Raw genomic sequence first — 27,131 nt, forward strand, 5'->3', positions numbered from 1 at the left:
TCATTCTGCAGTAGGTGGGACTGCTGGTTTGGTTCTTTCTCTTTTTAAGGAACGCAGTTAATGCTAACAGTTGTATGCTGCGGGTCCCATTCACTGAAATTAATGAGTTTATGCGAAAAAACAATGAAACAACTCACCATCCTAATGAATGGCAGGTGTACTAACTGACTTGAAATGCTTTAATAACAGCAAAAACATGTAGAATCTTGACATGTGTTTTAATCTGGCCTTCCCCATGTTGTTGATTTTATTTTTTGAAGGTTTTAAATGACTTGGGTTTTTTTTTACTGACAATTTAATAGTTTGATTCTTTTTGTAAATTGTCTTGAGGGTTCCACCACCTCAATCAAATGGTGTTTGTGTGCTTGTGTGATATAGATGATAGATACAGATAGATAGATAGATAGATAGATAGATAGATAGATAGATAGATAGATAGAGTTACATTCTCTTTTTCTTGTCACCTTGTAACTGCTGAAATATTTTAATGCAGCCATTGATAATTACTTTTTCCTGATGTTTATTTTTAAAAAAAAACAGTTAACAGATCCAGATGATATTCTGGCAGACAGGGAAAGACTGCTGCTTGGGTAGAGTGCTAAAAACCCAAACTAATGATTTTAGATGGATAAAGTCATAAATAGGATACTGTGACCGAATATATGTTGCTTCACTATTCTTACCTCCTGATCCCTTAAACGTGTTGAACTTGTTGTACCTGCAGGTGGTAGTGGGGAAATCACATGACTAATTGCTTTTACATATTGTGTGGAGTATGTAATAAAAAAATTGTTGGCACATCCAAGATTGGAGAGAGAAGGCAAGCCTCCTACCTTTCTACCAGACACCTTGTTCACTATGTGCTGGGATTTAAAAAACAAACAAATGTGCAAGCCTTATTGTATAATGATTAAGTCATAAAAACGGTACACAATTTACATCATCACCATCAGCCACAGGAGCAACACTAAATGATTAATTCTCAGAAAGCACCTGATATGAAATTACTGTATTAATGATACCACAGTGTTACTTGACTAGAATAAATATTGTTACACGCCACACCGATACCAAGTTCTGTATGTATTTCCTTTTGGACAATGAAGCACAGGGCAGACAGCGGTGTCTTTATGAAATGTGGTGCATTTACACAATCTGAGCCTAGGATAGAGGGTGCTCAGGATTGCACCCCAAGAGGGTCCGTTACTTCTCTCATAGGTGCAGCATGCTTGGGTCTGCAAAAGGAGAAATCAGTCATGCCCTCTGTGTCTCCTTGTTACAGCTTGTCCTAGCCAGCCCACATGGTGTTCTCCTCTGTTGCTCTGCTTGCCAAACTGCTTGCAAAACTGATAAGCCTTTTCTGTTCACTTATGTCATTCACCCTGAAATCTGAAACCGCTTTGGTCTCCACCCACCACCAACGCACAGCTAGGGAGGGGCTCCCCCCCTCCTTATGTGGCACATTTTTGCCCTCTTGGCGGCTTCCTGGATGGGCTAATCTAATGACCGGCCGTCGTCAGCCTTCCTTTCAGTGAGCCTCATCTGCTGAGCTGGCCTGTCTCGTTAGCAATAATAATAATAATAATAATAATTTATTATTTATACCCCGCCCATCTGGCTGGGTTTTCCCAACCACTCTGGGCAGCTTCCAACAGAATACTAAAATACAATAATCTATTAAACATTAAAAGCTTCCCTAAACCAAATTAATCAATGAAAGATCTACATTGGCTCCCAGTACGTTTCTGAGTACAATTCAAAGTGTTGGTGCTGACCTTTAAAGCCCTAAATGGCCTTGGTCCAGTATGCCCGAAGGAGCGTCTCCACCTCCATCGTTCTGCCCGGACACTGAGGTCCAGCGCCGAGGGCTTTCTGGTGGTTCCCTCATTGCGAGAAGCCAAGTTGCAGGGAACCAGGCAGAGGGCCTTCTTGGTAGTGGCCCCCGCCCTGTGGAACGCCCTCCCATCAGATGTCAAAGAGAAAAACAGCTACCAGATTTTTAGAAGACATCTGAAGGCAGCCCTGTTTAGGGAGGCTTTTAATCTTTAATCGATTATTTTATTCTTCTGTTGGAAGCCGCCCAGAGTGGCTGGGGAAACCCAGCCAGATTGGTGGAGTATAAATAAATTATTATTATTATTATTATTATTATTATTATTATTATTATTATTACTACTACTACTCTAAACTTTTACTAATTCCAGCATTGATGGGTGACTTGCACACACAGACTCTGGCCTCCAACATTTATTACAGTATATTATAAAAAACACAATATGTGATAACTATAATAAATACTGCTACTGATGTTCCTCAGCATACTATTTTCCTTTCTTCACAAATTGGTATATTCAGTTCCCTGGCCCGAAATTCCCAACTCCCTTTATTATATACACTGTGTTATTACCGGTTACTTAGTCACACTTTTTCCTTCCTTGTCTGACAACGCTTAGCTTTCTCCACACTTTCTTTATCTGATCTGATTTATTAGGCTTCTTATCCCCAGCATGCATTAGCATATAATATTCTGGCTGGAGTTATAATGAATAAAGCTTGATTCTTTTTTTTTTAACATCAGTGGTTCCCCGTTAAGTAAGTACTGTGGGGCCCCTGTTTTTCAAAAGCAGAAGCCATGGACCCTCTACTTTTGACAATTCTGATAGTTATGGTGCCACAGAACCTCAGGGATCCGCATACCACCTAGTGGGAACCACTGTTTTACATCGTTTAATGGCAAATTCACACCATACAATACTGTATGTAATTTTTATTAAACTTTCTGTTTTACAATTTAGAATATTCATTTAAACATCCTTAAAATATAAGTGACTTCCCTTCTCCTTCCGTGGTTCATTTTGCATATCACAAATCCCTGCATATTTTACACAAACTAAACTATTCAGTATTCCTTTATTATATCCATCAAGACCTATTTACACTGTTGAATTTACCTTAATGCTGCCATCGTTTTCAAGTGTACAGTTTCCCCCAGTAAACATTTCCCAATCTTCTTTAAACATATGTTCTTGTTCTCTTATTCTAGACACCATACATTTAAAGCACTACAATGCCGCTTTAAACAATCGTAGCTTCTCCCAAAGAATTGTGGGAGCTGTAGTTTGTTTAGGGTTCTAAGAAGAGGAGCGGAGCCAGGAGGCTCTGTGTGGTCAGCAGCCATAGCCCTGCTGGGCTATGTGTGCCTAATGAGGCCAACCCCCGAATCAAGGACTCATGGGATATCAGGCATCTAAGCTGTACACCTCTGACTACAAGGAAGCTGTGTTGGGTGGAGTAAGGGCCATAGCTCAGTGGCAGAGTATCTGCTCTACACACAATAAGGTTCCAGGTTCAGTCCCTGACATCTCTAGGTAGGGATGGGAATTGTCCCTGTCTAAAGCCCTAGAGAACTGCCACACCAGTCAGCGTAGACAATACTGAGTTAGATGGGCCAAGAGTCTGATTCAGGGGTCGGCAACCTAAGGCCCATGGGCCGCTTGTGGTCGTTTAACTGGCCCACAAGCTGCCCCCCCAACCGAGCCACGTGCTCAACGAGTCCCTGAGTGCTGCACTAAACCGGCGCGGCATGGGGACTCGTTTCTGCGGTGCCAGAAATCACATCTGCGCAGACACAGACACCGGAAATCGCGTCTGCTCAGATGTAGATGCCAGAAATCGTGGGCGTGCACACTCCAGCCCACAGAGGGATCTCCACTGGAGTGAACCGGCCCAGGCAAGGTAAACCTTGCCGACCCCTGATTTAATACAGTGGTACCTTGGTTCCCGAATGGCTTAGTTGTCAAACAAATCGGCTCCCAAATGCTGCAAACCCAGAAGTAAGTGTTCCGGTTTGCAAATGTTTTTCAGAAGCTGAATGTTTGCCATGGTTTCTGATTGAGTGCAGAAAACTCCTCCAGTCAATCAGAAGCATGCCTTGGTTTTCGATCGGTTTCAGTTTGTACGTTCCAATACTTATGACAGATACAACATTTACAAGTGCTATAAAAGAGAGAGTGCATTTAGTTATGTATTTAAATTAGACTTTTATTACCATTACAGCAGTCCAAAAGTACAGTAGCAGGACATTACATCATAACATATATAAAGGAAAAAGTAAATTAAAGAAATGATGACACACCAGTATAAATGAAGACATCCTCATTTCCCAAGCAGGTGTGGATGATGAATGTCAAGCATAGGAAATAAAATCCCACCAGATGACATGAAAGTATTCTGGAGCCTCCCTGGATATATGCAGTTTATGTTCACATTTTTTCTGCAATAGCCAAGTCCAAAGACAAACATAGATTTTTCAGGGTTTTCCATGGCTGAGCTATTGAAATTCTAGCAGCAGCTAAAAGTTATTTAGAGCAAAAAGTTTTCATGTTGTTAGTCCACATATTCAGTGGATATGTTGTGGGGAGACCTAAACCTGCCATTTAATTATTTTAGATATTTCTCGATATCCTTGAGAACAAAATAATGACACCCAAGGGCATGATGTAAGAATGTCCGTCAGGGCCCACAGTTCTGCCAGCAATCCTGTGTTGACCGCAATGTGATATGAGACATCACAGGTGTACAAATGCCATTTGTGCAGAACCACACATACGATGAAAGAGATTTATAAGGCCTTGCTAACCAGGGTGATTTCCATTCAGACTCCTATATTTAAATCCTTCTCCCAAGAACATTTCAGACCCAGCAGCGGACCCAGTGGTAAATTCTAAAAGCACTATGTAAGTAATAGAGACCAGTGCTTTGCCTCTGTGATCCCTGACTCAATACAATAGATTTAAAATTAGTCAGAGATCTAGAAGCTTGCACTTGAAGTGACTCATCTCCCAGTATATGCCAAAGTTGATATTTCTGTAAACAATTTAGACACCGGCCCCCCATTTTTAATCTGATCTGTTCCCCCGAATTAGGAATATCATTAACATAGAAGTAACGCAATCTGAGCTTGTTTTTTCTGTTCCTGTGATATAATAGCTTTACACAGAGATGGATCAACCACCTTAGGGAGGAATAGTGGGAAAGGCATTGTTGCCAGGTCTTCCAAATCTTATATGCGTTCAGGGTAAATGGGTTGTGAATAGTCTGCAGTACAGAGGAAGGCAATTTACAAAACAGCAAAATCCATTAATCCTTATGAGACAACATTTCCTGTTCAAAATAAATCCAGGTTTTACCGAGAACAGTGCATTTATAACATCAGAATGACATGAAAATCACTAACCCCCCCCCCAAGTTACAAAACATACACTTTTGTCTGAATATGGTACCCTAACTGGATTTTTCCTCCATCATTTATGTAAGCAGCATCTTGATAACTGTGAGTACTGAGTAGTTCCTAGGTCCTAGGAAGAGGGCCTTTCACCCAGTTCCACTTACCTGCCCATAATAATCTGTTTTAAAAACAGGTTTTGTAAGTTATGTCAAAACTGTCTGTGGCACTGCATTCTGTAATAGTAGGGTCTGCTAAGCTGAACTTCCAGAGACTTTTACCTGTTAGGTGTTCTTGAATGAGCAGTCATGCTTTTTCATTTCCATGCCAATCTTTTCCATTTCCTATATTCCATGCCAATCTTTTCCATATCCTGGTTTCAAGAAAAAGGCTTGAATAGAGGGAGCTTTGAGGTTGTAGAAAATGACTCAGTGCTTGAGCCTCTCCATTGCATGCAGAAGTTCCCAGCTTTAATCCCCAGCGTCTCCAGATATGGCTAGGAATGTCCCTTCTCTGGAATGTATTTATTATTATTATTATTAATTTATTGCGTTTATATCCCACTTTTCCCTCCAAGGAGCTCAAGGTGATATACATGGTTCTCTTCCTCCTTCTCTTCCTTGCTATATTTGGAATCTTAGGTTGAGTCATTGTGACTGGCCTAAGGTCTCCTAGCAAGTGTTGTGGTTGAGTGGGGATTTGAACCCTGGTCTCTCATCACTGTAACCCCTACACTACACTGACTCACTGCAAGTCAGCATAGACAATACTGAACTGGATGGGCTTTTGGTCTGACTCTGTATAAGGCAGCCTGCTACTGTGGTAGAATCCTCAATACCTGTCAGTTCGTGTCCAGGTGGGAAATAACTGGGCGAGACCGAGATATGAAGCAAGGCACCCAGTAGGTGATATTTATTAATTGCCTAGCAAGTTCCAAATCCTCCAAGAAGGAACAGGCTCCATTCAAGCCTCTACACAATCCTTTTTATGCTTTTCTTAGGGTGTTTTCCACTCATGCGCACAAGCTTATTTATTACAGCTTAATATTTCTAAAATGTTTATTGTTATTTGTCAAGTATGCTAAGAGCTGGTTTCTAGCATCTGTGATGCTCACCAGAAGCTGTCTGCTACTTACTTCTGCTTCTCGCTGGGTAGCTCATGCCCTCCAATAACCGGGGGAGCCAAATGGGAACGCTCGTTTTTTGGTCAGCTGCTCTGGTGCAAACCAGCTGACTCCCACCAGAACGCCGAATCAAAAGGCAGGACATCCCAGGATTCAGTCAGAAGCTGGAATGGCTTCTGAAATTCCATGATGTCCCAGCTGAGCAGTATAGTAGGGTATGTACAGTGGTACCTCGGGTTACAGATGCTTCAGGTTACAGACGCTGCAGGTTACAGACTCTGCCAACCCAGAAATAGTACCTCGGGTTAAGAACTTTGCTTCAGGATGAGAACAGAAATTGCACAGCGGCAGCAGAAGGCCCCATTAGCTAAAGTGGTACCTCAGGTTAAGAATAGTTTTAGGTTAAGAACGGACCTCCAGAACGAATGAAGTTCTTAACCCAAGGTACCATTGTGCATGTCTTGTCAGTACTTTTGTTATGACCTTTGCGCTGTTAAATTTGTTCACTGTTGTCAGGGGGACTCCCTACAGGGAGCCTCCCCCCCGTCATCCTGACCAGCACTTTGCCCAGTGATAGCACGAGCAGCGAGTCAGGAGGAGGAAATGAGGAATGGAGGGAGGGCTCAGTGCAGCGTCCGAGCCTTGGCTACACTCTGGGGAACAGAGCGGGCAGATAGGGCTCCGAGACGGGTCAGAGCCTTGGCACCACTCTGGTTGAGGGACAGCGGATGAGGGGCTCAGCGAGACGCCGGAGCCCAGGCGCCGCCCCAGTCAGCAAGAGGGGAGACTGGACTGCAGTAGCTGAACGATGTGGGTGGAGATGCTCCTTCAGGTATACAAGACCATGGCCATTTAGGGGTTTAAAGGTCAGCTCCAACACTTTGAATTGTGCTCAGAAACGTACTGGGAACCAATGTAGGTCTTTCAGGACCGATGTTATGTGGTCTCGATGGCTGCTTCTAGTCTCTAGCCTAGCTGCCACATTCTGGATTAGTTGTAGTTTCCAGGTCACCTTCAGAGGTAGCCCCACGTAGAGCATGTTGCGGTAGTCCAATGCAGTAGTTCCTAGGTGGCGACCTGGTGTCTGTGTTCCTTTGAGAAGCAAGATACGGCGGAGGCTGTTGTAGCTTTAAGAAATATGGTTTATTCACATATAGACACCTTTAGTTTGTATGGAACAAGTACAGAACTTGCAGCATAGTCATATCAAGAGGGGCTTGTTACCCACAGCAGTGCAGCTCCACAGCAGTCCAAGGCATCTTTCCCAGCCTCCCCCCCCAAAAAAAATGGGTCCTTCACCACCTCCTGGTACCACCCCTCCATCCTCCTGTTCCTAAAAAAAACTAAGCCTCCTTTATTTATTTCCATGCTAAAACCCAGCTCTTTTGATGTTTTGAAGTACTAATAATGGTTAATCCCTGCTTCTGGGAACCCATAGCAAAGGGCTTCACCAGATTTCATCAACACTTGTGGATTGACTAGGATTAAAGGCTAGTACACACTTGGGACATTGATGTAGGTTAATTAACTCTCCACATGCTAATTGCTCATGCTAGTAAGTTGTTGCTGACATCCATCTGTCTCAAGAGACTATGGAATGCACCTCCCCTGGACGCAAGCCTGAGCAGCGTGTATGGCCTCTCTGATGTGGCCAAAGGAAAACAGCAATACGTTTGCAGCTTGGCTGCAGGAGTTGCCAGAATACAAGGCACCATCCAACCATCTTGGAGAGTTTACTCCCTTAGCCTTTTCTTCTCACAAAGATATCCCACAAGGCAGTGGAAGCTTAGGATCAAGAGCAGGGGTCGGCAAGGTTTTCTGGCCATGGGCCGGATCATCTGTGGGCTGGACATGCGCGGACATGTGCAGGAAATCACGTGTGTGCATGTCCGTGGCACCTGAAATCTGGCTTCTGTGCATGCCCGGAAGCCAGAAATAGGTTCTGCGCATGCCTGGAAACCGAAAATCGCGCCTGCGCAGAAGCGATTTTCGGCATCTGGGCATGCGCAGACGCGGCTTCTGGTATCTGCGTGTGATGCCATTTCTTGCACCACTCAGCGAGTCCCCGGATCTTTACTCCTTGAAATATGGCAACTGCAACTTAATAGTCACAGATTATTGTTCCCTCTTTCTATAAATATGCACACTGCAAAGTACCAGCAGTAGATCAGTAGCTGCCAGCCTGATAGGGATCTTTGCTAGGCATGGCGTTCCCGATGAAATGTTCAGTGACAATGTTCCACATTTGCAGAATTCAGGCAGTTTGCTGAAGGATGCAATTTTCAACACATTACATTAAGCCCCAAATTTCCCCAGTCAAATGGATTTATAGAAAGGTCTCTCCAGACCAGGCATCCCCAAACTCGGACCTCCAGATGTTTTGGGACTACAATTCCCATAATCCATGACCACTGGTCCTGTTAGCTAGGGATGATGGGAGTTGTAGTCCCAAAACATCTGGAGGGCCGAGTTTGGGGATGCTTGGTCCAGACCAGAACAGTCTCAAGCACGTCGGGCGCTCTGGTGCTGTGGTGCGGAGATCGCTCTGGTCCGTTTCTTGCCAGTGGGCGGGCGCAGCGCACAGCATGGTTTCCACGGGGCGGGGCTAGAGCCGGCCCTGGTCCAGACAGTCAAAAATCTGAAGAAGAAAGCTTTTGATTGTGTACAAGTCCCTGTTGATTTACAGGAGCACATCACTAGAAAATGGTTGGTCTCCTGCTCAACCATTTTAATGGGAAGGTTATTAGAGCTAATTTGCAGATACCTGAAGATTTATTACACCTTACAACTAATGAAAGTCCCAAAAGAAGGAAGGAAAGCCAAAAGATAATATTTTGACCAGAAGACCCATGCACTTCCAGAACTTAAGCCAGGAGGCAAGGTTTGCCTGTTAAATTATTCCACAGGCACTTGGGACCAAAGGTGTACAGTTGTAGAGCAGCTATATCCAAAGGTCTTTCAGAGGGACAATAGAAACTTTGTGTCCCATAACAGCTGTGGTTAATCAGCCTTCCCTGAATGTTTCCTAGAAGTATCAGAAAGTACCGGTAGTGATTCTGGCTGCAGGCAACTAATTAGTAACTCATCATGTCAAGAACAATCTGATAGCAGGGCCTGCTGGATCCCTATGATGGACAAACACATACACGTTCTACCAGAAAGATAAAATCTCCAGAATGGCTTATAGAGATGTGTTAAAATCAGTTATTTCCCATAGTAGATGTTTATACAGTTTATGCAGCATAATGACCATTGTTGTTGTTGTTTAGTCGTTTAGTTGTGTCCGACTCTTCGTGACCCCATGGACCATAGCATGCCAGGCACTCCTGTCTTCCACTGCCTCCCGCAGTTTGGTCAAACTCATGTTCGTAGCTTCGAGAACACTGTCCAACCATCTCATCCTCTGTCGTCCCCTTCTCCTAGTGCCCTCAATCTTTCCCAACATCAGGGTCTTTTCCAGGGAGTCTTCTCTTCTCATGAGGTGGCCAAAGTATTGGAGCCTCAGCTTCACAATCTGTCCTTCCAGTGAGCACTCAGGGCTGATTTCCTTCAGAATGGATAGGTTTGATCTTCTTGCAGTCCAAGGGACTCTCAAGAGTCTCCTCCAGCACCATAATTCAAAAGCATCAATTCTTCGGCGATCAGCCTTTTTTATGGTCCAGCTCTCACTTCCATACATCACTACTGGGAAAACCATAGCTTTAACTATACGGACCTTTGTCGGCAAGGTGATGTCTCTGCTTTTTAAGATGCTGTCTAGGTTTGTCATTGCTTTTCTCCCAAGAAGCAGGCGTCTTTTAATTTCATGACTGCTGTCACCATCCGCAGTGATCAAGGAGCCCAAGAAAGTAAAATCTCTCACTGCCTCCATTTCTTCCCCTTCTGTTTGCCAGGAGGTGATGGGACCAGTGGCCATGAGTCTGGCAACCCTACATTCGGTACATCTCTACTATTTTTCAGAGTTGTGTAGTTTCAAGTTGCTGAAAGCTCATCTTGAATGTAATGCTGAGGTTGTATAATCAACATGACTCCATTTTGGGTGTTTGCTGATGCCTATCTTTTCAAAAAGTTGTAATATACTCCTCAGTATTGGCAGTAGCAAAGCACACCAGTGCAAGTAGATAAATAGGTACCACTGTGGCGGAAAGGTAAATGGCGTTTCCATGCACTCTGGCTTCCGTCACGGTGTCCTGCTGCGCCAGAAGCTGTTTAGTCATGCTGGCCACATGACCCGGAAAGCTGTCTGTGGACAAACGTCAGCTCCCTTGGCCTGAAAGCGAGATAAGTGCCACAACCCCATAGTCGCTTTTGATTGGACTTAATCGTCCAGGGGTCCTTTTCCTTTACTTTTTACCTCTCACAGTGGCCAACCAGATGCTTGTGAGAAGGGTGCAAGTAAGACCTGAGCACCCGAGCACCCTCCTCTCCTGCAGTTTCCAGCAATTGGTATTCAGACACCTAATGCCCCCAACTGTAGAGGTAGAATCACGGAATTATAAAGTTGTAAGGGATACTGAGGTCATCTAGTCTAACCCCCTGCAGTGCAGGAATCTCAGCATGCGGTCCCCCATCCAATTTGAAAACATGCTGGAATGTGCTTAGCTTTGCCAATGTGCTAGCAGTCTTCTTGCTACACCATTCCTCTTTTAAAGACATCCAAGTCGGTGGCCATCACTGCCAGATGGGCGGAAATTGCTAAAAATGTCCGGGAAAACAATATTTTTGTTTTGTTTTAGCAAATTTGACAACTTTGGCAGAAAACAAAGCTCCACAACTTTTCTGTCCGCATTTTCACTGTTCAAATTACGGCAACCCTAGCCAGAGCCCACAGCATGGGTATTCTTCCAAACTGCAGTTCCCATCACTCACCACTTGGGGCAGCCATATACAAGGCTGAAGTTTCCAGCTCCTGATAATATGGTATGCTGCCCTTTTGTTTTGTGATAAGGCTGCCTTATGGATCAGCTGCTTGATTATTAAAAGTGCCCAAAGTCCTGTTAAACCTCTGAAGTCCCGCTGAGAAGTGTGGCAATGCACTGGTGCACAGCGTGACCTGTTCTAATATAACTGCCACAGCATCCTTTTGCTTAGCCAGAAGGACGAGTCTAGCCTGCTGTACTCCTTTCATTTCTGGGTTACTGGAGAACAAGTTGCAGAGCCACCTGGTTCTCTGCCTGTAGTCAGGGCTCTGTGGTACTATGGCAGCCAGAAAATCTGGTTTCTGCAACTTCAGTTGGGCAGGTGCTCTCTTTTTGCATCATTTAGCCTGCAATGGCTCCTTATCCATTTGCCCTACTGAAAACTGCAAAGCTCTGTGATGTTTGAATGCTGGCAGGTTCAATATAAGCATTATCCTTCTACATTCCTTGCAATAGAATCAAAGAATTGTAGACTTGGAAGGGATACCGAGGGTCATCTAGTGACTAGTCCAATCCCCTGCAATGCAGGAATCTCAACTAAAGCATCCATGACAGATGGCCATCCAAACTCTGCTTAAAAACCTCCAAGGAAAGAGAGTCCACCACATCTTGTGGGAGTCTGTTCCACTGTCAAACAGCTCTTACTGTTAGAAAGTTCTTCCTGATGTTTAGTCGAAATCTCCTTTCTTGTGGCTTGAATCCATTGGTTTGAGATGTACCCTCCGGAGCTGGAGAAAACAAGCTTGCTCCATCTTCCACAAGACATTGTGTGTGTGTGTGTGCGCGCGCGTGTGTGTGCGCGCGTGTGTGTGTGCGTGTGCCTCCAGAAATGGGAATCCTGTCATGATCACCTTACCCAAAATGTACCCACTCATCAGCTTCGGTCGGCAGAACTAACACTATTACAGAATCCACATTAGATCCATTCCACATTTGTAAGAACCTGATATTTTAGTGTGGCAGCATCTACCCTTTGGAACTCCCTGACTATTGATATCAAGCAGGTGCTTTCACTGTACTGTACTCTTAATGATATCTGCTAAAAAACATCTTTGTTTAGACAAGCCTGTACAGATGTTTAGGAAGTTGATGTGAGTCTTAATTTGTTTATAAGTCTATTTAATTTTTTTTAGTGTCCTAAATAATTGTTGCTAATTTTTCTTAGTGGTGATCTTATTGTTGTTTTTGTAAACCACTTTGAAGTTTATTTTTACAATCAAACGGCGTGTAAATTTTATGAAGTAAAATTAGCTGCATATGTAATTTCAATGGTTTCCCCACACTTTGGAGAGTGTAGAGCTTTTTATGTGTGCACATTGCACTATGTTCATTCAGCACTTGGCCAGTGGAGACCCAATTTATGTGGGCAAATGAACCTCTGTTAGCTGCCCAGCAGCCCCCTACTTGCTTTGTCACTTACAACCAGATGGAGGCAAAAAGAAAAATTTGTTGCCTCTGCCTGTCATTGGCTCTGGCGCCCCCTACTGTTGGGCTCCCTGCTTTCTGCCCTGCCAGACACAAAGGGTACCAGCTGCTACTGCACTTGATGAATTCGTGGAGGGTAAGGCTGTCACTGGCTATGAGTCATGATGGCTACATTCAGAACCTAGATAGTGATATGCAGATAAAATGGGGAGGGGCTATGCAAAACAGGACTGACTCCATTCTCATTGGCTCCTATCAAGATCTGTGGGGTCAAGTAAATTTGGGGGTGCTGTGGAAGAATGGGATGGGGAAGCTGGGGGAGGGGTAAAATCTGTCTTCTGCCCCCAGGCAGTGGGTGGCCTAGCTTTTCGCTTGCCACAATGACTGGCATTGTGTCAGTTTTCAAATATTTCAGGGTACTTTCAAATGTTACAGAATTACGCCCCAAAGGCCTCCTTTTCATATTGTGTTCTGACTTCTGTCAGACCTGCCTTTGTTTTCTGTGGGAGTTTACTATTACTGATATAAATTTTTTGTTAAGTCATTTTTTTTCCCTCTCTCTCTCACACACACACAAAAGCACACCATCAGTTGTGACTGGCATGCTTAAAGACCCTTTATCTTAAAGCCTATGTCTAAGCAGCCTCTTTAAAAGGCTGGCTTCATTATCATGGCATCTGTTCACCGTGAATGAGTGCCTTTCAGAAGTCCCCATTATAAAGTTCAGCCTGCTCTGGTTTATAGTTCAGTAATAAAAATTTGCTCTAGGCTGTAAGTTGGGGGTGCAAAGCATTTCTTCATACAACAATTGCGGTTGTTGTTTTTTGTTTTTTATAAGGCATTGAAGCATGGCACTCTTACAAAAGTTGTTCAGTATGCCTTTAGTTTTACCTCATAGATTTAAAAAAACAAAAAACGTTTCAAATGTTTGAAATGCTGGCTGCTTTGCATAGGAATCTACCTGTATACGGTATACACCCAAAAACACACAAAAATCCCTAAAGGCAAAGGGTGAGGGTCCCATCCTCTCTCAGGCTTCTCGCTGCCTACAGAATCCTCCACACCATCCTCCTCTTCTTCCTCTTCAGCAGACAGCAACTTCCATCCCAAACCTGCCCCTGAGACACAAGCATGAAGCATTATCCCAGTCCAGTGACACATTCCAGCCAGGCAAAAGCACTTGAGGCTGCATAGCAGAGGCAATGAAACATGTGGCCTAGTGGCAGGGATCATGGTCCGGGGAGAGACCCAGGGCCAGACAGAGAGGGCTCAAGGGCTGCATTCAGCCCCTATAAGAACCCCAGATGAGCCTGCTAGACCAGACCAATGGCACATCAAGTCCAGCATCCATCCTGTTGCACCTTAGTATTGCACAAACCCATCTTAACAACGCAGTTAATTTAACCAGCAGAATAATTTCTTACCCTAGCTTATGCAAAAAAGGAGTCGTTTCTATCAGGACTTTCTATCGGTGCTTTCCCACATTTTGGCAAGAGGTATTCAAGCATGTGTATAGATGGAATTCAGATAAGCAAGTATCGCTTCACGTGGTAGATTAGAAGTACTCTTTGTCGTGTGTGCGTTAGTGCTAATGCTGGAGTTCCACTTATGCCTGCAGCTGAGGACACGCACAGGAATGGGAGAGAAATTTGATTCAGTTTGTGTTTAAAGGTGAACCTACCTTATTTGTGCATTCTGATACAGTATATGAACTGAAACATAGCCATCTTTGAAATGGGCCCGTCTCCAAATTTTGCAATGCAAGCAGCAAATACAAAAAACAACAACAACCACCATGTATTTAAATAAAGCATGCATAAAAAAGCATATATTAGTGAAAATAATACCCAAGAATGCACCACGTCAGGGAAAGTTGCTTTGCACAAATGTATATACTGGGCAAAATTTCATGAAGACACATATATTAGGAGAAATTCGATTTAAAATACTGGTGGTTTTCATCAGGACCTTAAAAAATAAATCACAAGCAAGGAAATATTGAGAACTCACATGGAGAACCTCCATGCACACATTATGTGATACAGCCTCAAGAGTCAGGGTCTGACTTGTACCAAAAAAAATTATCCTTGTCCTTGACATAGAGAAATACCCTTAGCAGGAGAGGGCAACATGACCCAGTGCATTTGCGTCTCTCCTGCTTCTCACTGCCTCACCCATTTCCTCCTCCCAGGTGAACATTGTTGCCTCACCACAATTTCTACTACTGATACTTAGATGTGTATATACTTGTGAATTGATTTGCATTATTTAGTTGGCATGCAGTTGCAGAAGATCTTGTCGTGTTCATGTCTAAATGTTACAAAGCGGTCGCAGTCTCGGTGCGTGTGTTTGTTAATAGACTAGCACGGACTAATTTGCCCCCTGTTCCTTCCCCTCAGAATGGCACACATAATAAAATTTGTGAATAGCTGGTTTTGGTGGGAGAACATCTGGATGCCTGCCAACTGTAGCTGGGCGAACTTTGAGGATCACAATGGATACGTCTTTCCGAAACCACGCGAGTTATTGGTCACAATTCCATATGCATTTGGGATGTTGGCTCTTAGGTTCTTTGTTGAAAGGTATCTATTTCTCTTTTACTTTTATCTATTGCTTTTCCAAAGCTCCAAGAATGCTAAGGCAATGGGAAGATTACTTCAAATTGGCCGCACATAGCTGTAATGTTACGAAGCTGTGTGTAGCTTCCTTAGAATTGTTTCTTGTTTGGTCTTGAAGCCTCTCGAAGTAAGTGCCTTGCTCCTTTTTTATATTCTCTTTCTAGCTGAATAGATTTTTGTAGCATTGAGTTTATACCTTAGACCACATGCCTCCCAAGGATCTAAAACTGAGGTGTGGGCCCAACCTAGAGCAGGTTACTGCACATTATTATTATTTATTATTATTATTATTATTAAAGATAAGGTGGTGTTGAAAGACAAAGATGAAGGCATATGTAAAGAAAGAAATTGAGGGATAAAATAGCATAAAACAAAAGTTGCATGCATTAATTCACAGTAATATGCACCAAGATAGGAATCAATGGCAGATATGATGATGATAATAACAATAACAATAATAATAATTTATACCTCGCCCATCCTTCTGGGTTACCCCAGCTAAGGCTGACCTCACTACTTTATTTATTCGTTTTATTTAAGTTTCAGCAATGGAAATGAAGTCTTTTGCTATTGCACTGTCATGTCTTAAACTATTTACAAGTATTCCAAGAAAAATGAATGAAGAATATAATATTTCAACTTTTACTTCTTGGGAGGAGGGGGAAGTACATGGAAGCACCTGCCCAGATCAGAGCTTGGCTGAATGCCAGGAAGGGGTGCAGCCTCAAGTTCTCCTACTCAGGCCATCAGTCTGAGTTGCCGCATTGCTGAAGCAACATCTCTTAGCCACACTCCAGGCATCCTCCTCTGAAGAAATTGACAGCTGGAAAGAGATGGGAGCAATTATATATATGGATATATCAGAAGCAGTTTGTCTGGTAGGTGTGGAACTCCTATGCTAACTTCTTGGCAGGTGCGTTGCTGCTACTTATGAGCAGGGAGGGATGAGGTGGCAGAGAGGCAAATGCACTAGGAGAGCTAATCTGGACGGTCCTTAAGCTTTGCATCGTTCTGACTTCTGCACCACCTCACCTATTTCCCTCCTGGTAAGCAATAGCAATCCGCCTTCTGCAAAGCCAGCACAGTGACTCCACCCCTCCTGTTATATCTCTTCTTATCCAGCAGTACAGTGGTACCTTGGTTCTCAAACTTAATCCGTTCCAAAACCAAGGCGCGCTTTCCCATAGAAAGTAATGCAAAACGGATTAATCTGTTCCAAACTTTTTAAAACAAACCCTTAACAGCAATTTAACATGAAGTTTGCTATCTAACGAGACCATTGATCCCTAAAATGAAAGTAATAATCAATGTACTGTACTATAAAATAAATAAGACAGTACTGTAGATGATTAAAATTAAGTATTTTTCTTACCTGCACAGATGATAGTCATTGTTTGGATGGGGGGCTTTTATCCATTTCCGCAGTCACACAATCAATCAATCAATCAATCAATCAGTAGCTGAACTGGGTTCCACACAGTCACAAAAACAAATTAACCAAAAAAGCCTCAAAAACAAAAAAACCACACAAAATAAATAGCAAAAACAAAAGCGCTAAACTTAATCCGTTTGACTTCCCAAATGTTCGAAAACCAAGGCGCAGCTTCTGAGTGGTGCAGGTACCCTGCAAGCAATAGCTGGCAGCCACATCAGATGTTTGACTTCTGAAAAACGTTCGTAAACTGGAACACTTCCAGGTTTTCGGTGTTTGGGAACCAAGGCGTTTGAGTGCCAAGGCATTTGAGAACCAAGGTACCACTTTATTCCAAAGTGCAGCACAGTCCTTTCTCCCCAGGTAAGAGTGGCTGATTTTCCATGCAAAAACCTTTCCATAGGCACAGGTATCATGTCTCAGTATTGCAGTAAAAGCAAACCCATCAGGGGATAGCACAGTTTCCACCGAAATCTATTAGAATCATTGCCATTTCTTTCTCCTTTTAAAAAAGGGCTCCTCTTTTCCAGGTGCATTGCTGCTCCTCTAGCACATCTCATGGGCATAAAGAGTATGAAGCGTGTCCGGCCCCAGAAGAATCCCACGTTGGAAACTTTTTTCAAGAAGTGCACAAAAAGACCATCACAGGTGAAGGTTTCTTTAAAAGGATGTATCTTTAGTAGATTCCTGTTCTCAAAACCATTGTCTGTGCCTGTCTGCATTGGAGGTATAAGAAGGCACTGTTTTTCATTCCACCCTGCATCTGTCACACACAGCACTGCTTCCATTCTGCTGCAGTTCCTCTTCCACCAAAAACTGCATTCTTCATCTTGCTGTCTTTTGTGACTTAGCAGTTTATGCAGTTAGGTACATAAATCATGCATGCCACTTACATGGTCATTACGTTATTCCATCCCATGTATTTCAGTGCAAAGAAAATGCAATGCAAATGGTGGGGTGGGGGGGACATAATCATGTATAATTTGTGGCCTGAAAGCAACAACAACAGATTGATTTCTGTACTGGACATGGGACAAATAAGCAGACACCAGCAATTTCCACCCCCCCATTTCTGTTGAAATTCTCCAGCATCTTTAGTTCTGAATGCGTATGGCTTTCTAAAACTTATATATCCCCCTCGCTAGACCACTACTGGAAATTCCAAGTGGCTCTCATAATTACATTTATGTTACATTTTTATCCTGCGTTTTAGGCCCTGAATCATTAACTTCATAATGAAAATCCTATTCAGTTTACAATTCCCAGCACAGTACAAAATGCAGTAAAGTGTAGCAAAACAACACCAAAAATTTGAAAATGTTATACATCCATGCAGCCAGTTCGAGCAACACACATTCCCTCTGGTGCCGGTTTAAATAAAGCCTTTCTGGAAAGGATGGCTTCAAAATGCAAGTGGTCTCTGGGCCACTCCTGATTTGCCCTGTAGACTTTGGAGGAGTTGCAGGCACCTTTGATCCTCACCACTTCCCCTTACTCCTCACTTATTCCTACTGCCTCCAGCCTGAGTCCTTGGGCAAAGGTTGGTTTTCAACTCTTAAACAATTAGAAACCAAAAATGTAAAAACTGTACATCAAAATTAGTGTGGGTGAGGGGAGCTGACCCCGCCACTGATCCTCATGCTCTGATCCTCCAAGGGACTATTTCTCACAATTCAGGGAGAAAATAGCAGCAGCATTCAGGAAGTTAAGGCACATGTGAGGCAGGACTGAATCAAAGAATTATAGAGTTGGAAGAGACCCCCAAGGGTCATCTAGTCCAACCCCCTGCAATGTGGGAATCTCAGCTAAAGCATTCATGACGGATGCCCACCCAACCTCTGTTTAAAAACCTCCAAGGAAGGAGAGTCCACCACCTCTCGTGGGAGTCTTTTCCGTTATCAAATGACTCTTACTGTCAGAAAGTTTTTTTCTGAATGTTTAGTCGGAATCTCATTTCTTGTAATTTGAAGTCATTGGTTCAAGTCCTACCTTCCAGAGCAGGAGAAAACAAGTATGCTCCCTCTTCCATATGACAGACCTTAATATATTTCAAGATGGTTATCATATCTCCTCTCAGTCTCCTCTTTTCCAGGCTAAACATACCCAGCTCCTTCAACCGTTCCTCATAAGGCTTGGTTTCCAGACCCTTGATCTGGAAACCCTGAGTTCCACCCATTTGTACCCTGCTTTTTCCTTCTCTTTCTTGCCACATTCGCACATCACAGTAAATCAGGGAGTAGCCAGCACAGTGTCCTCAAGGTATACTCCAATTTCATTTTTTAAAAAAAATCTTTAAGAAGGTCTCTGCCTGATGATAAAGGGATGTTAAGATAGGTCCCAGGAGGACCTCTCTGGGGAAACAGTGTGATTTACATAGATTATGTAATTTCACCACAGCAGGCAGTGAGACCACTAGCGTAGCTTCTGTCAAAAGACGAACTGCAGCAGAACGGAAGCAGTGCTGCATCCAATGAATAGAGGGCAGAACAGAAAACAGTGCCTTCATACATCCCTAGGGGGGGCCACTACTGAAAAGGCTCTTTCTCTCAAATGCCAAACAATTTCCGCACAAGCATGGGAAGGCTTTAATCAGAAATAGAGAAGACGGTAGTTTTTGAAATGGTTAGAGAGCAAGCACCATAACTTAGCAGCAGCACATGTGTTGGAGTAAGAAAGGGGAGGCAAAAAGTTGGCCGGCAGGATAATAAATAGAGACAGGTGAGGGGGTGCCCATTTACCCAAAGCAGCTTCTGAACCAGTCCTATAAACAAGTGTGGTACCGGTATATCTCAAAATGGATCAATTTAGGCTGACATCCTGTAATGTAATGTAATATAATATAATAATAATTTATTATTTATACCCCGCCCACCTGGCTGGGTTTCCCCAGTCACTCTGGGCGGATTCCAACAGAATATTAAAATACAATAATCCTGTACACAATTATATGGAAGTCCCCCTGAGGTTAGTTTCAGGTTAGCCATGTTGCTGGTTAATCTATTATTGTTGTTAATTAAATTTGTATACCACCCCCCAGCACTTTTTTCTGGGGGGATACAGGAGGACACATACCCCTAAACATTTTGTGAATCTAAGTTTGGCCTCATTGAGGGGCAGTATTTCAGTACGAGTAGGAAAATTAGAGTACCCCTTAACCTTTTTTTTTTAAAGAAAGCACTGACCACCCCTCATTCAAAGATCCCAGGGCAGTTCACAACAGAAAAATACACAATGAGAATACAAATCCACCAATACAATCTATCAATGAAAGAATTGAGCCTTTCCCACATTAGTACAGTAGTTGAAACCAAGCTCTGAATAAGAAAGAACCCTCAGGATGTGACGAGTATAGGGCTCCGTTGAGTTGTTTATGACTCAATTAGGAGCCACTAATTATCTGCCCGGCGCGCTTTCTCTAGCGCTTCTGCTCCATAGACCCGGGCTGGCAGTAAAACACACACAGCAGAGTTCTTCTTCTTCTCACACAGCGAAAGCTTGTATAGCCGTTGGATAAAAAGCCTCTTAAGAACACACAGAGTCCAAGGTGTTCTAATAACTACTGGAGTTTATTTTAAAGAGAAAATAACAAACAACCTGGTGAGAGCGCAGACATCTTGCGACCGTCTCCCAGGCAGAAACGAAACCAACTGATACACACAGAAACACTTCTGGCACATTCTGTAATATGATATCTTCCTCAGTGGTCAGGTGGTACACAGTACACAGTTAACCCCTTCGGTTACTTGTTACTTCTCACACCCCCTCTCACCTGAACACTGGGGATAGCGGGTATCCAAACTTACCCCAAAACCAACCCTTCACAGAATTCCCCATGCCGTTGGAAACTCAAGGGTTTTGTGAACCCATCTGCTAGGTTCTCTTGGCTTGGACAATACCTCAACTTTACCAAGCCTACCTGTATGCTCTGACATACGTTTCGGAAGCGGATGTCTAAGTGTTTGGTTCTGGCCTTGAACTGTCCAGACTCCGCCAGTCTCAAAGATGGTTGATTGTCGCCCCAAACAGTGATGGGCTGGCTACAATCACCCCAGATTTCCTGGACCAAACATCTGTAGTACTCCAATTCAGTGCATGTCGCAGACAATGCACAGAATTCGGCTTCCGTGGAAGACATTGCTATTAGGCTTTGCCTGCGCGACCGCCAACCAATCAGGGCATTTCCAAACTTGACTACCAAACCAGTCACTGACTTCCTGTCCTCCTGATTGGCCCAATCAGCATCTGCAAAACAAGTGAGTTGTGGCTCACCTTGCGCTGACATTTCCAAACAATACTCTTTGGTCTCCTGCAAATACCTAAGCACTCTCTTAATGCCATTCCAAGCATGCACGCTAGGTTTCGATGCTTCTCTACTGAGCAAATTGACTGCAAAAGCAATATCTGGTCTGCTCCATTGTGACAAATACAACAGACTCCCTAGCGCTGACTGAAACACTTCAGGACTCTCAAACGCTACTTTGTCCTTCACTTGTGACTCTTTCACAAAGTTTGTCTCCATGGGTGTTCTGACCCCTTTACAGTCAGACATTCTGAACTTCTCAAGCAAATGTTCAATCTTGCCTTTCTGACTGAGCAAAAAACTTCCATCCTCAGTTCTGTCTATCTGCACACCTAGATAAACATTCACTGCACCTAGATTCTTGAGTTTGAACCTCTTGCCTAGCTCTTTTGCAAACTTCTGCACTTGTATCTGGCTCTTTGCTAAGCAAATCAAGTCATCAACATAGACAAGCAACAGTTCCTGCTGTTCTCCTTCACCTCTGAGATACAGACAACTGTCAGCTAGACTCTTCTTGAAACCTAGGCTCTTCAAAACAGAATCAAGACATGAATTCCAATTTTTAGCGGATTGCTTCAGACCGTAGATCGACTTGTGCAGCTTCCACACCTGACCTGGCACGTCACTCTCAAACCCTGGAGGAGGCAACATGTACAACTCCTCCTGGAGGTCAGAGTTTAAATACGCGGTGTCCACATCAAAGTGGTTGACCACTAGGCCTCTCTGCGCTGCAGTCGCTAAAAGCATCCTGAAAGATTCCGATCTCGAAGTCGGACTAAAGACATCTGTGTAGTGGATTCCTTTCTTCTGAGTAAAACCTCTAGCCACTAATCTAGCCTTGTACTGAGGCTCTCCAGTCACTGTGGGTTTCAGCCTGTAGACCCACCTACAACTGACTGCTTTCTTGCCTTCTGGCAGCTGTGTTAGGCTATACACACCAAGAGATTGCATGGATTTCAACTCTTTCTCCATTGCAACTTTCCACTTACTAGCTTCCTCCACTGACAACTGTTGCACCTCTTCAAAGCTTTCAGGCTCACACACTGCTAGGTTCGACCATACACTGACAGCTGAAAACCTTTCAGGTGGTTTACCTTTCGTGGTGCGTTTTGAACGCCTTGGTCCCACATCTTCCCCCTCTAAATCCGAACTGCTTGTCTCTGACTGTGGCTCTCTCGTACTAGCAGCACTGTCAAGAGACCTACTACGCTTTGCAGCCCCCTCTGGGCTTGCTTTGGGTGAAGTGGGTGACCTACCACGTTTGCTGTACTTCCCAGGCTTGACCTGGGGTGAAGTCGGTGCGCTTCTGACTACTTGCTTCACTTCCCTAGGAGCTACACCACTTGGACCAGCTGCCTGACCTGGATCTGGTCCTGCAGCACCTGGAACTCCAGCATCAGCTACCTGAGTTTCCTCTTCCTGGTCAAAACCTGAAGACCAGTCAAGAAGAACTTCGGGGTTAGCATGAATGCGTCTCCAGCCCTCTTGTTCACAGAACGTAGCACTTCTGCTAATGTGAACGCGGGTTTGGTCCCCCTCTGCTGGTACAAACCTCCAAGCCTTTGAGTTTGGTTCGTAACCACAGAAGATCATTTTTCTGGATCTTGATCCTCCCTTTCTGCGCTTCTGCTTTGGAATCAAAACCCAAGCCTCACACCCAAAAGTTCTGAAATAGTGCACCTTCGGAACTTTGCCATACAACATGTAGTAGGGTGTGTTTTCCACAACTGAATTAAAAGCGCGGTTTGAACAATAATTCACAAATTTATAACATTCCCCCAAAAACTTCTGGGGTAGTCCTGCATCAAACAACGTTGCCTCTACCAGTTCAGACAGCGTTCTAAATTTCCTTTCAGCTAAACCATTCTCCTGTGGACTAAAAGGAGCGGTTTTCCTGTGCCTAATTCCCTTGCTGCGGAAGAACCCTTGTAGTTCTGCACTCAAAAACTCTCCCGCCCTGTCACTCTGAAAACACTGGACAGTGACGGAGAACTGTAGTTCTACTTCGGCTACCCACTCTTTTATCACTTTGGCAGCCTCCCCCTTCTCTTTCAGTGTTATGACCCAGGAAAAATGGCTGAAATCATCCAAAAGACACAAAACATATTTTGAACCACCTAAACTTGACGTTGACATAGGCCCAGAAATATCCATGTGCACTAACTGAAATGGTTTTGTGCTCTTCCTCTCAGACCTAGGATAAGAGCATCTCTTCGTCTTCGCTTTCGCACATGCGCGGCATTGCAGGTGTTTTTGACATGGCTTGAACCTGCAACCTTTGACAAAATCAGGGGCTTTTTTCACATAAGGAAAAGACATGTGACAATATTTCCTGTGCCAAGCATGAATACAATCCTTATGGATAGCGCCCTCTGTGCCCTTTGGGGTATTGGCACTTTTAGCCTGAGCATCACCAGTGTTACTTCCACCTGCTTGCCCCCTCCCATCTAGGACAAACAGACCATCAGACCCAACAGTAACGCTTACCAGCTCAGCCCCATCTCTGGCAATTTTGCAAACACCATTGGCAAAACTTATTTCAAAACCCTCACGCAATAAGCAAGACACACTTAAAAGACCATTCTCCATGCCTGGTACAACATAAAAATCAAGGATAGTGTCTAAGCATTGCATATAAAAAACACCCTTGCTTTTAATTGTTCCAGAAGAACCATCAGCAAGATGCAGGCTCTTTTCATCTTCAAGTGGCCTGCAGTTCAGGATCTGTCCTGAAGGCGGTACAAGATGATGGGTGCTGCCTGAGTCGATAATAAAAGTGAAACTGTCCTGTCCTCTGTTTCGAACCGTTGCTAAGGCAGCAGAAAGACGGCTGACAGGCTTATCTGGAGTTTTCCCACGTCCTCTGCCTCGGCGCTGCTGGCTGGTCCCACGACCACGTCCGCTGGGTTGCCTGGCACCTGGCTGAGTGACCTTGGCTGCTTCCGGAGCTGGGCAAAATCTCGCTACGTGCCCAGGCTGCTGGCACCGATAGCAAAGCCTTGTTGCGCACGCACTCACAGTGGATTCCTCAGCGCCTTTTACTGCACTCCCACTGGCTTCTCTGCGCCCACGGCCCCCCTTCTCAGCCGATTCTTTCTGGCGTCTCAGTTCCTCATCCGCCAAACGACCAGAAACGTAAGCAATCGAGAGTTCACCCAGACCCTGTGACAGGTGGCCCATGACCTATGATCCATATCCTGTGACGAGTATAGGGCTCCGTTGAGTTGTTTATGACTCAATTAGGAGCCACTAATTATCTGCCCGGCGCGCTTTCTCTAGCGCTTCTGCTCCATAGACCCGGGCTGGCAGTAAAACACACACAGCAGAGTTCTTCTTCTTCTCACACAGCGAAAGCTTGTATAGCCGTTGGATAAAAAGCCTCTTAAGAACACACAGAGTCCAAGGTGTTCTAATAACTACTGGAGTTTATTTTAAAGAGAAAATAACAAACAACCTGGTGAGAGCGCAGACATCTTGCGACCGTCTCCCAGGCAGAAACGAAACCAACTGATACACACAGAAACACTTCTGGCACATTCTGTAATATGATATCTTCCTCAGTGGTCAGGTGGTACACAGTACACAGTTAACCCCTTCGGTTACTTGTTACTCCTCACACAGGATCCTAAAATCATAATGTGGATAGTAAAAAAAACAAAGCATAAACGAAAAGTCTTGTGACACCTTGAAAGACTTAACACATTATATGCCATGAGCTTTTGTGCACTTTAGCCCACTCTATGCACTGCTTGAATGGCCATGAAATCTTATGCACAATAAATGCACGAGTCCTTAAGGTGTTGTTTTCGCTGCAACAAGCTTGAGCCAGCCCCTGCCCTCCAGAAAACGTGGGAAGTCAATGTCAGAAAGAAGCGCCTACTTCCTAGGGGTGAAAACTGCAGCCTTAGAAATGAGAAGGCCCTTTCTTTTTGTCCTTACTTTGCCTCTAACCTGCGTGTGCCACTGACTTTCCCTACAGTTGGAGATACGTGGATTAGCCAAAAAGTGTAACTGGACGGTGCACCTGGTGGAAAAATGGTTCCGCCGGCGGCGAAATCAAGATATCCCAACTCTGCACAAGAAATTCCAGGAAGCTTGGTAAGAAGAGGCAGCATTGCCATCTGTGTGTGTAGAAAATGAGCATGCCAGGGAGAAGAGGCTAGGAGGACCTTTCTCTGTCTCTCCTCCCACATTATAGTTGCATGGAAGAGTATTCCATCATGGGAGCCCGCTCCTGCAAACTGAAGCGAGAATGCCCAGTCACAGATCTGTTAGCTCTGTAAGGACAAAACATTAGATCCCTGACTCTTCAGTAGGGGCTGTACCAATTAGGGGGTGGGGATGGGTGGGTGAAATTAAATTAAATTCACATTTAAAGGCAAACGTAACTAATTAACACTTTCTAAAAGAATCCGAGAACCAAAACGCAGCCCTTTGCATTATTTTCACAAATATATGAATTTGCCCTTGAATGTATGATATACATATACAGTACAAATATGTGAATGTACCCTTTTGGTACACATTACTTGCCTAGAGAACTGCATTGCAAAATTCAGAGAAGTGTGACGGATGAGTGTGTTTCATTTCGCTTCTTGTTTTGCATTTGAATTGAACCGAATTGGATTTCTCCTTAATCCCTACATATGACTAAATCACTCAGTGTGGGAGAGCTAATATTTCATCATTCTGAATATTAGGAATAAAAATTATCTGGTTCCTCTGATCCTCCCATTCCCGCACCCAAAACTTTCCATGTATTACATCACTTTATTTCCACAGTGCAGGAGTAATGGCAATTTAAACATCACCTTGTTTGCGCTTCGCAGGTTCAAACTTGCAGGTGATCCCGGGTACCATTTTGTTTTTAACTTTGCCTGCTTAGTTTTCTTCTCAGATCTCAGAATAGCTAAGCAAAACTGAGTTCTTGGTTTCAAAAGCCAAAGCTTAGCTGCCAAAGACCCTTTGGAAGTAAGTCCCACTAAATAACACGATGCTTACTTCCAGGTAAACAGCAGAGGTTATTCACTGTGTAACTTAAGGGTTCATTCTGCTATTGTTAATGTCAAGGGGGTGGGTAGAGGTGTTGCTTAGCAACTAAGCCAAGCGGCATGATTTTCACTGGTAGTCATCTCTGATAGGCTATTTACTTCTGAGGGAGTTTTCATCTGTATGGTCCTGGCTTTCAGTTCCTGAGGAACAAACACTCAAAGGAGAACTGGGTTAAGGCACTTCAGGCAATACACACAATTAATCCTGAATACAGCTAAAGGTCAAAAGATGTCAAAAGATGCTGTCACGCCCTTGCTGTCCCATAAAGAGGAAAGGAACCAACACAACTTAATGTAGCAAGTGTTTCTGGAATATCTCACTATGCCCAGTTGGTGGAGCCCTCTGTCCCTTTCACCTTTGGTATCTCCTAGATCTAGATGCCTGGGGAGGTGTCTCTGCCTCCTGAGAGGCAGCTAGGCCTGGTGGAAGAGCTTCTCCCAGTGTCTGACAGCGTTGGGGTGGGTGGCATGGCAGGCACTGTGGAAGAAGAGAAGAAGCAGGCAGGACTCTCATTGCGGAGAGGGATGAGATGAGAGAGCAGGTTGAGGGACCCCCACCCCACCCCGGATCTTCACCACTAGGCTTCCCCAATCCTAGCAGAGATACCCACATCATGCTGGAGCCTTCCCCCAGGTCCTCAGCAAGCCCTCCATGTGCATTGTCCTGACTTGGCCAGCCCAGGGCAGTATGTTTGGTTGAATGTCTTCCTGCTTTGTACAAGGCCTGAACTAAGAAAGTTGAGTTTGCTTAGTGAAGTGTTATCAGGAGTTTTTTTCTCCCTTAAATGACTTTGCCAACAATGCATAGAATCAGTCTGCTCATGTTGGTATTGCTTTCCCTTCTTTGATGTTGGCTCAGTGGTCTAGCGGGTGGCCACACATCTGCAATGTACCATATTCACCTAGTCCTTCCTTCTTCCACTTCATTACAAATTTTCCACCTCCTTTCATTGGGCTGTGTGATTCTAGCTAGCGTTACATCTGCACCCCCAAAGGCACACTCCTCCACTGTCTCCTGAGATAGACGGATGCCAACACA

General features: G+C 44.1%; 1 protein-coding gene across 2 annotated transcripts in view; it reads left to right on the forward strand.

Moving 5' to 3' along the window:
• CERS3 (ceramide synthase 3) overlaps positions 1-27,131 on the forward strand; it is a 57,420-nt gene that overhangs the window by 174 nt on the left and 30,115 nt on the right. For both annotated transcript variants that reach the window (XM_088656892.1, XM_035130782.3), the window contains exons 2-4: positions 15,091-15,273; positions 17,272-17,389; positions 25,021-25,139. In XM_088656892.1, coding sequence (XP_088513018.1) covers positions 15,092-15,273; positions 17,272-17,389; positions 25,021-25,139 — 419 coding nt within the window. In that variant the 5' untranslated portion in view covers position 15,091. The remainder of the gene's footprint in view (positions 1-15,090; positions 15,274-17,271; positions 17,390-25,020; positions 25,140-27,131) is intronic.

Source organism: Zootoca vivipara, chromosome 13, assembly GCF_965207765.1.
Source record: "Zootoca vivipara chromosome 13, rZooViv2.hap1.1, whole genome shotgun sequence".
NCBI lineage: Eukaryota > Metazoa > Chordata > Lepidosauria > Squamata > Lacertidae > Zootoca > Zootoca vivipara.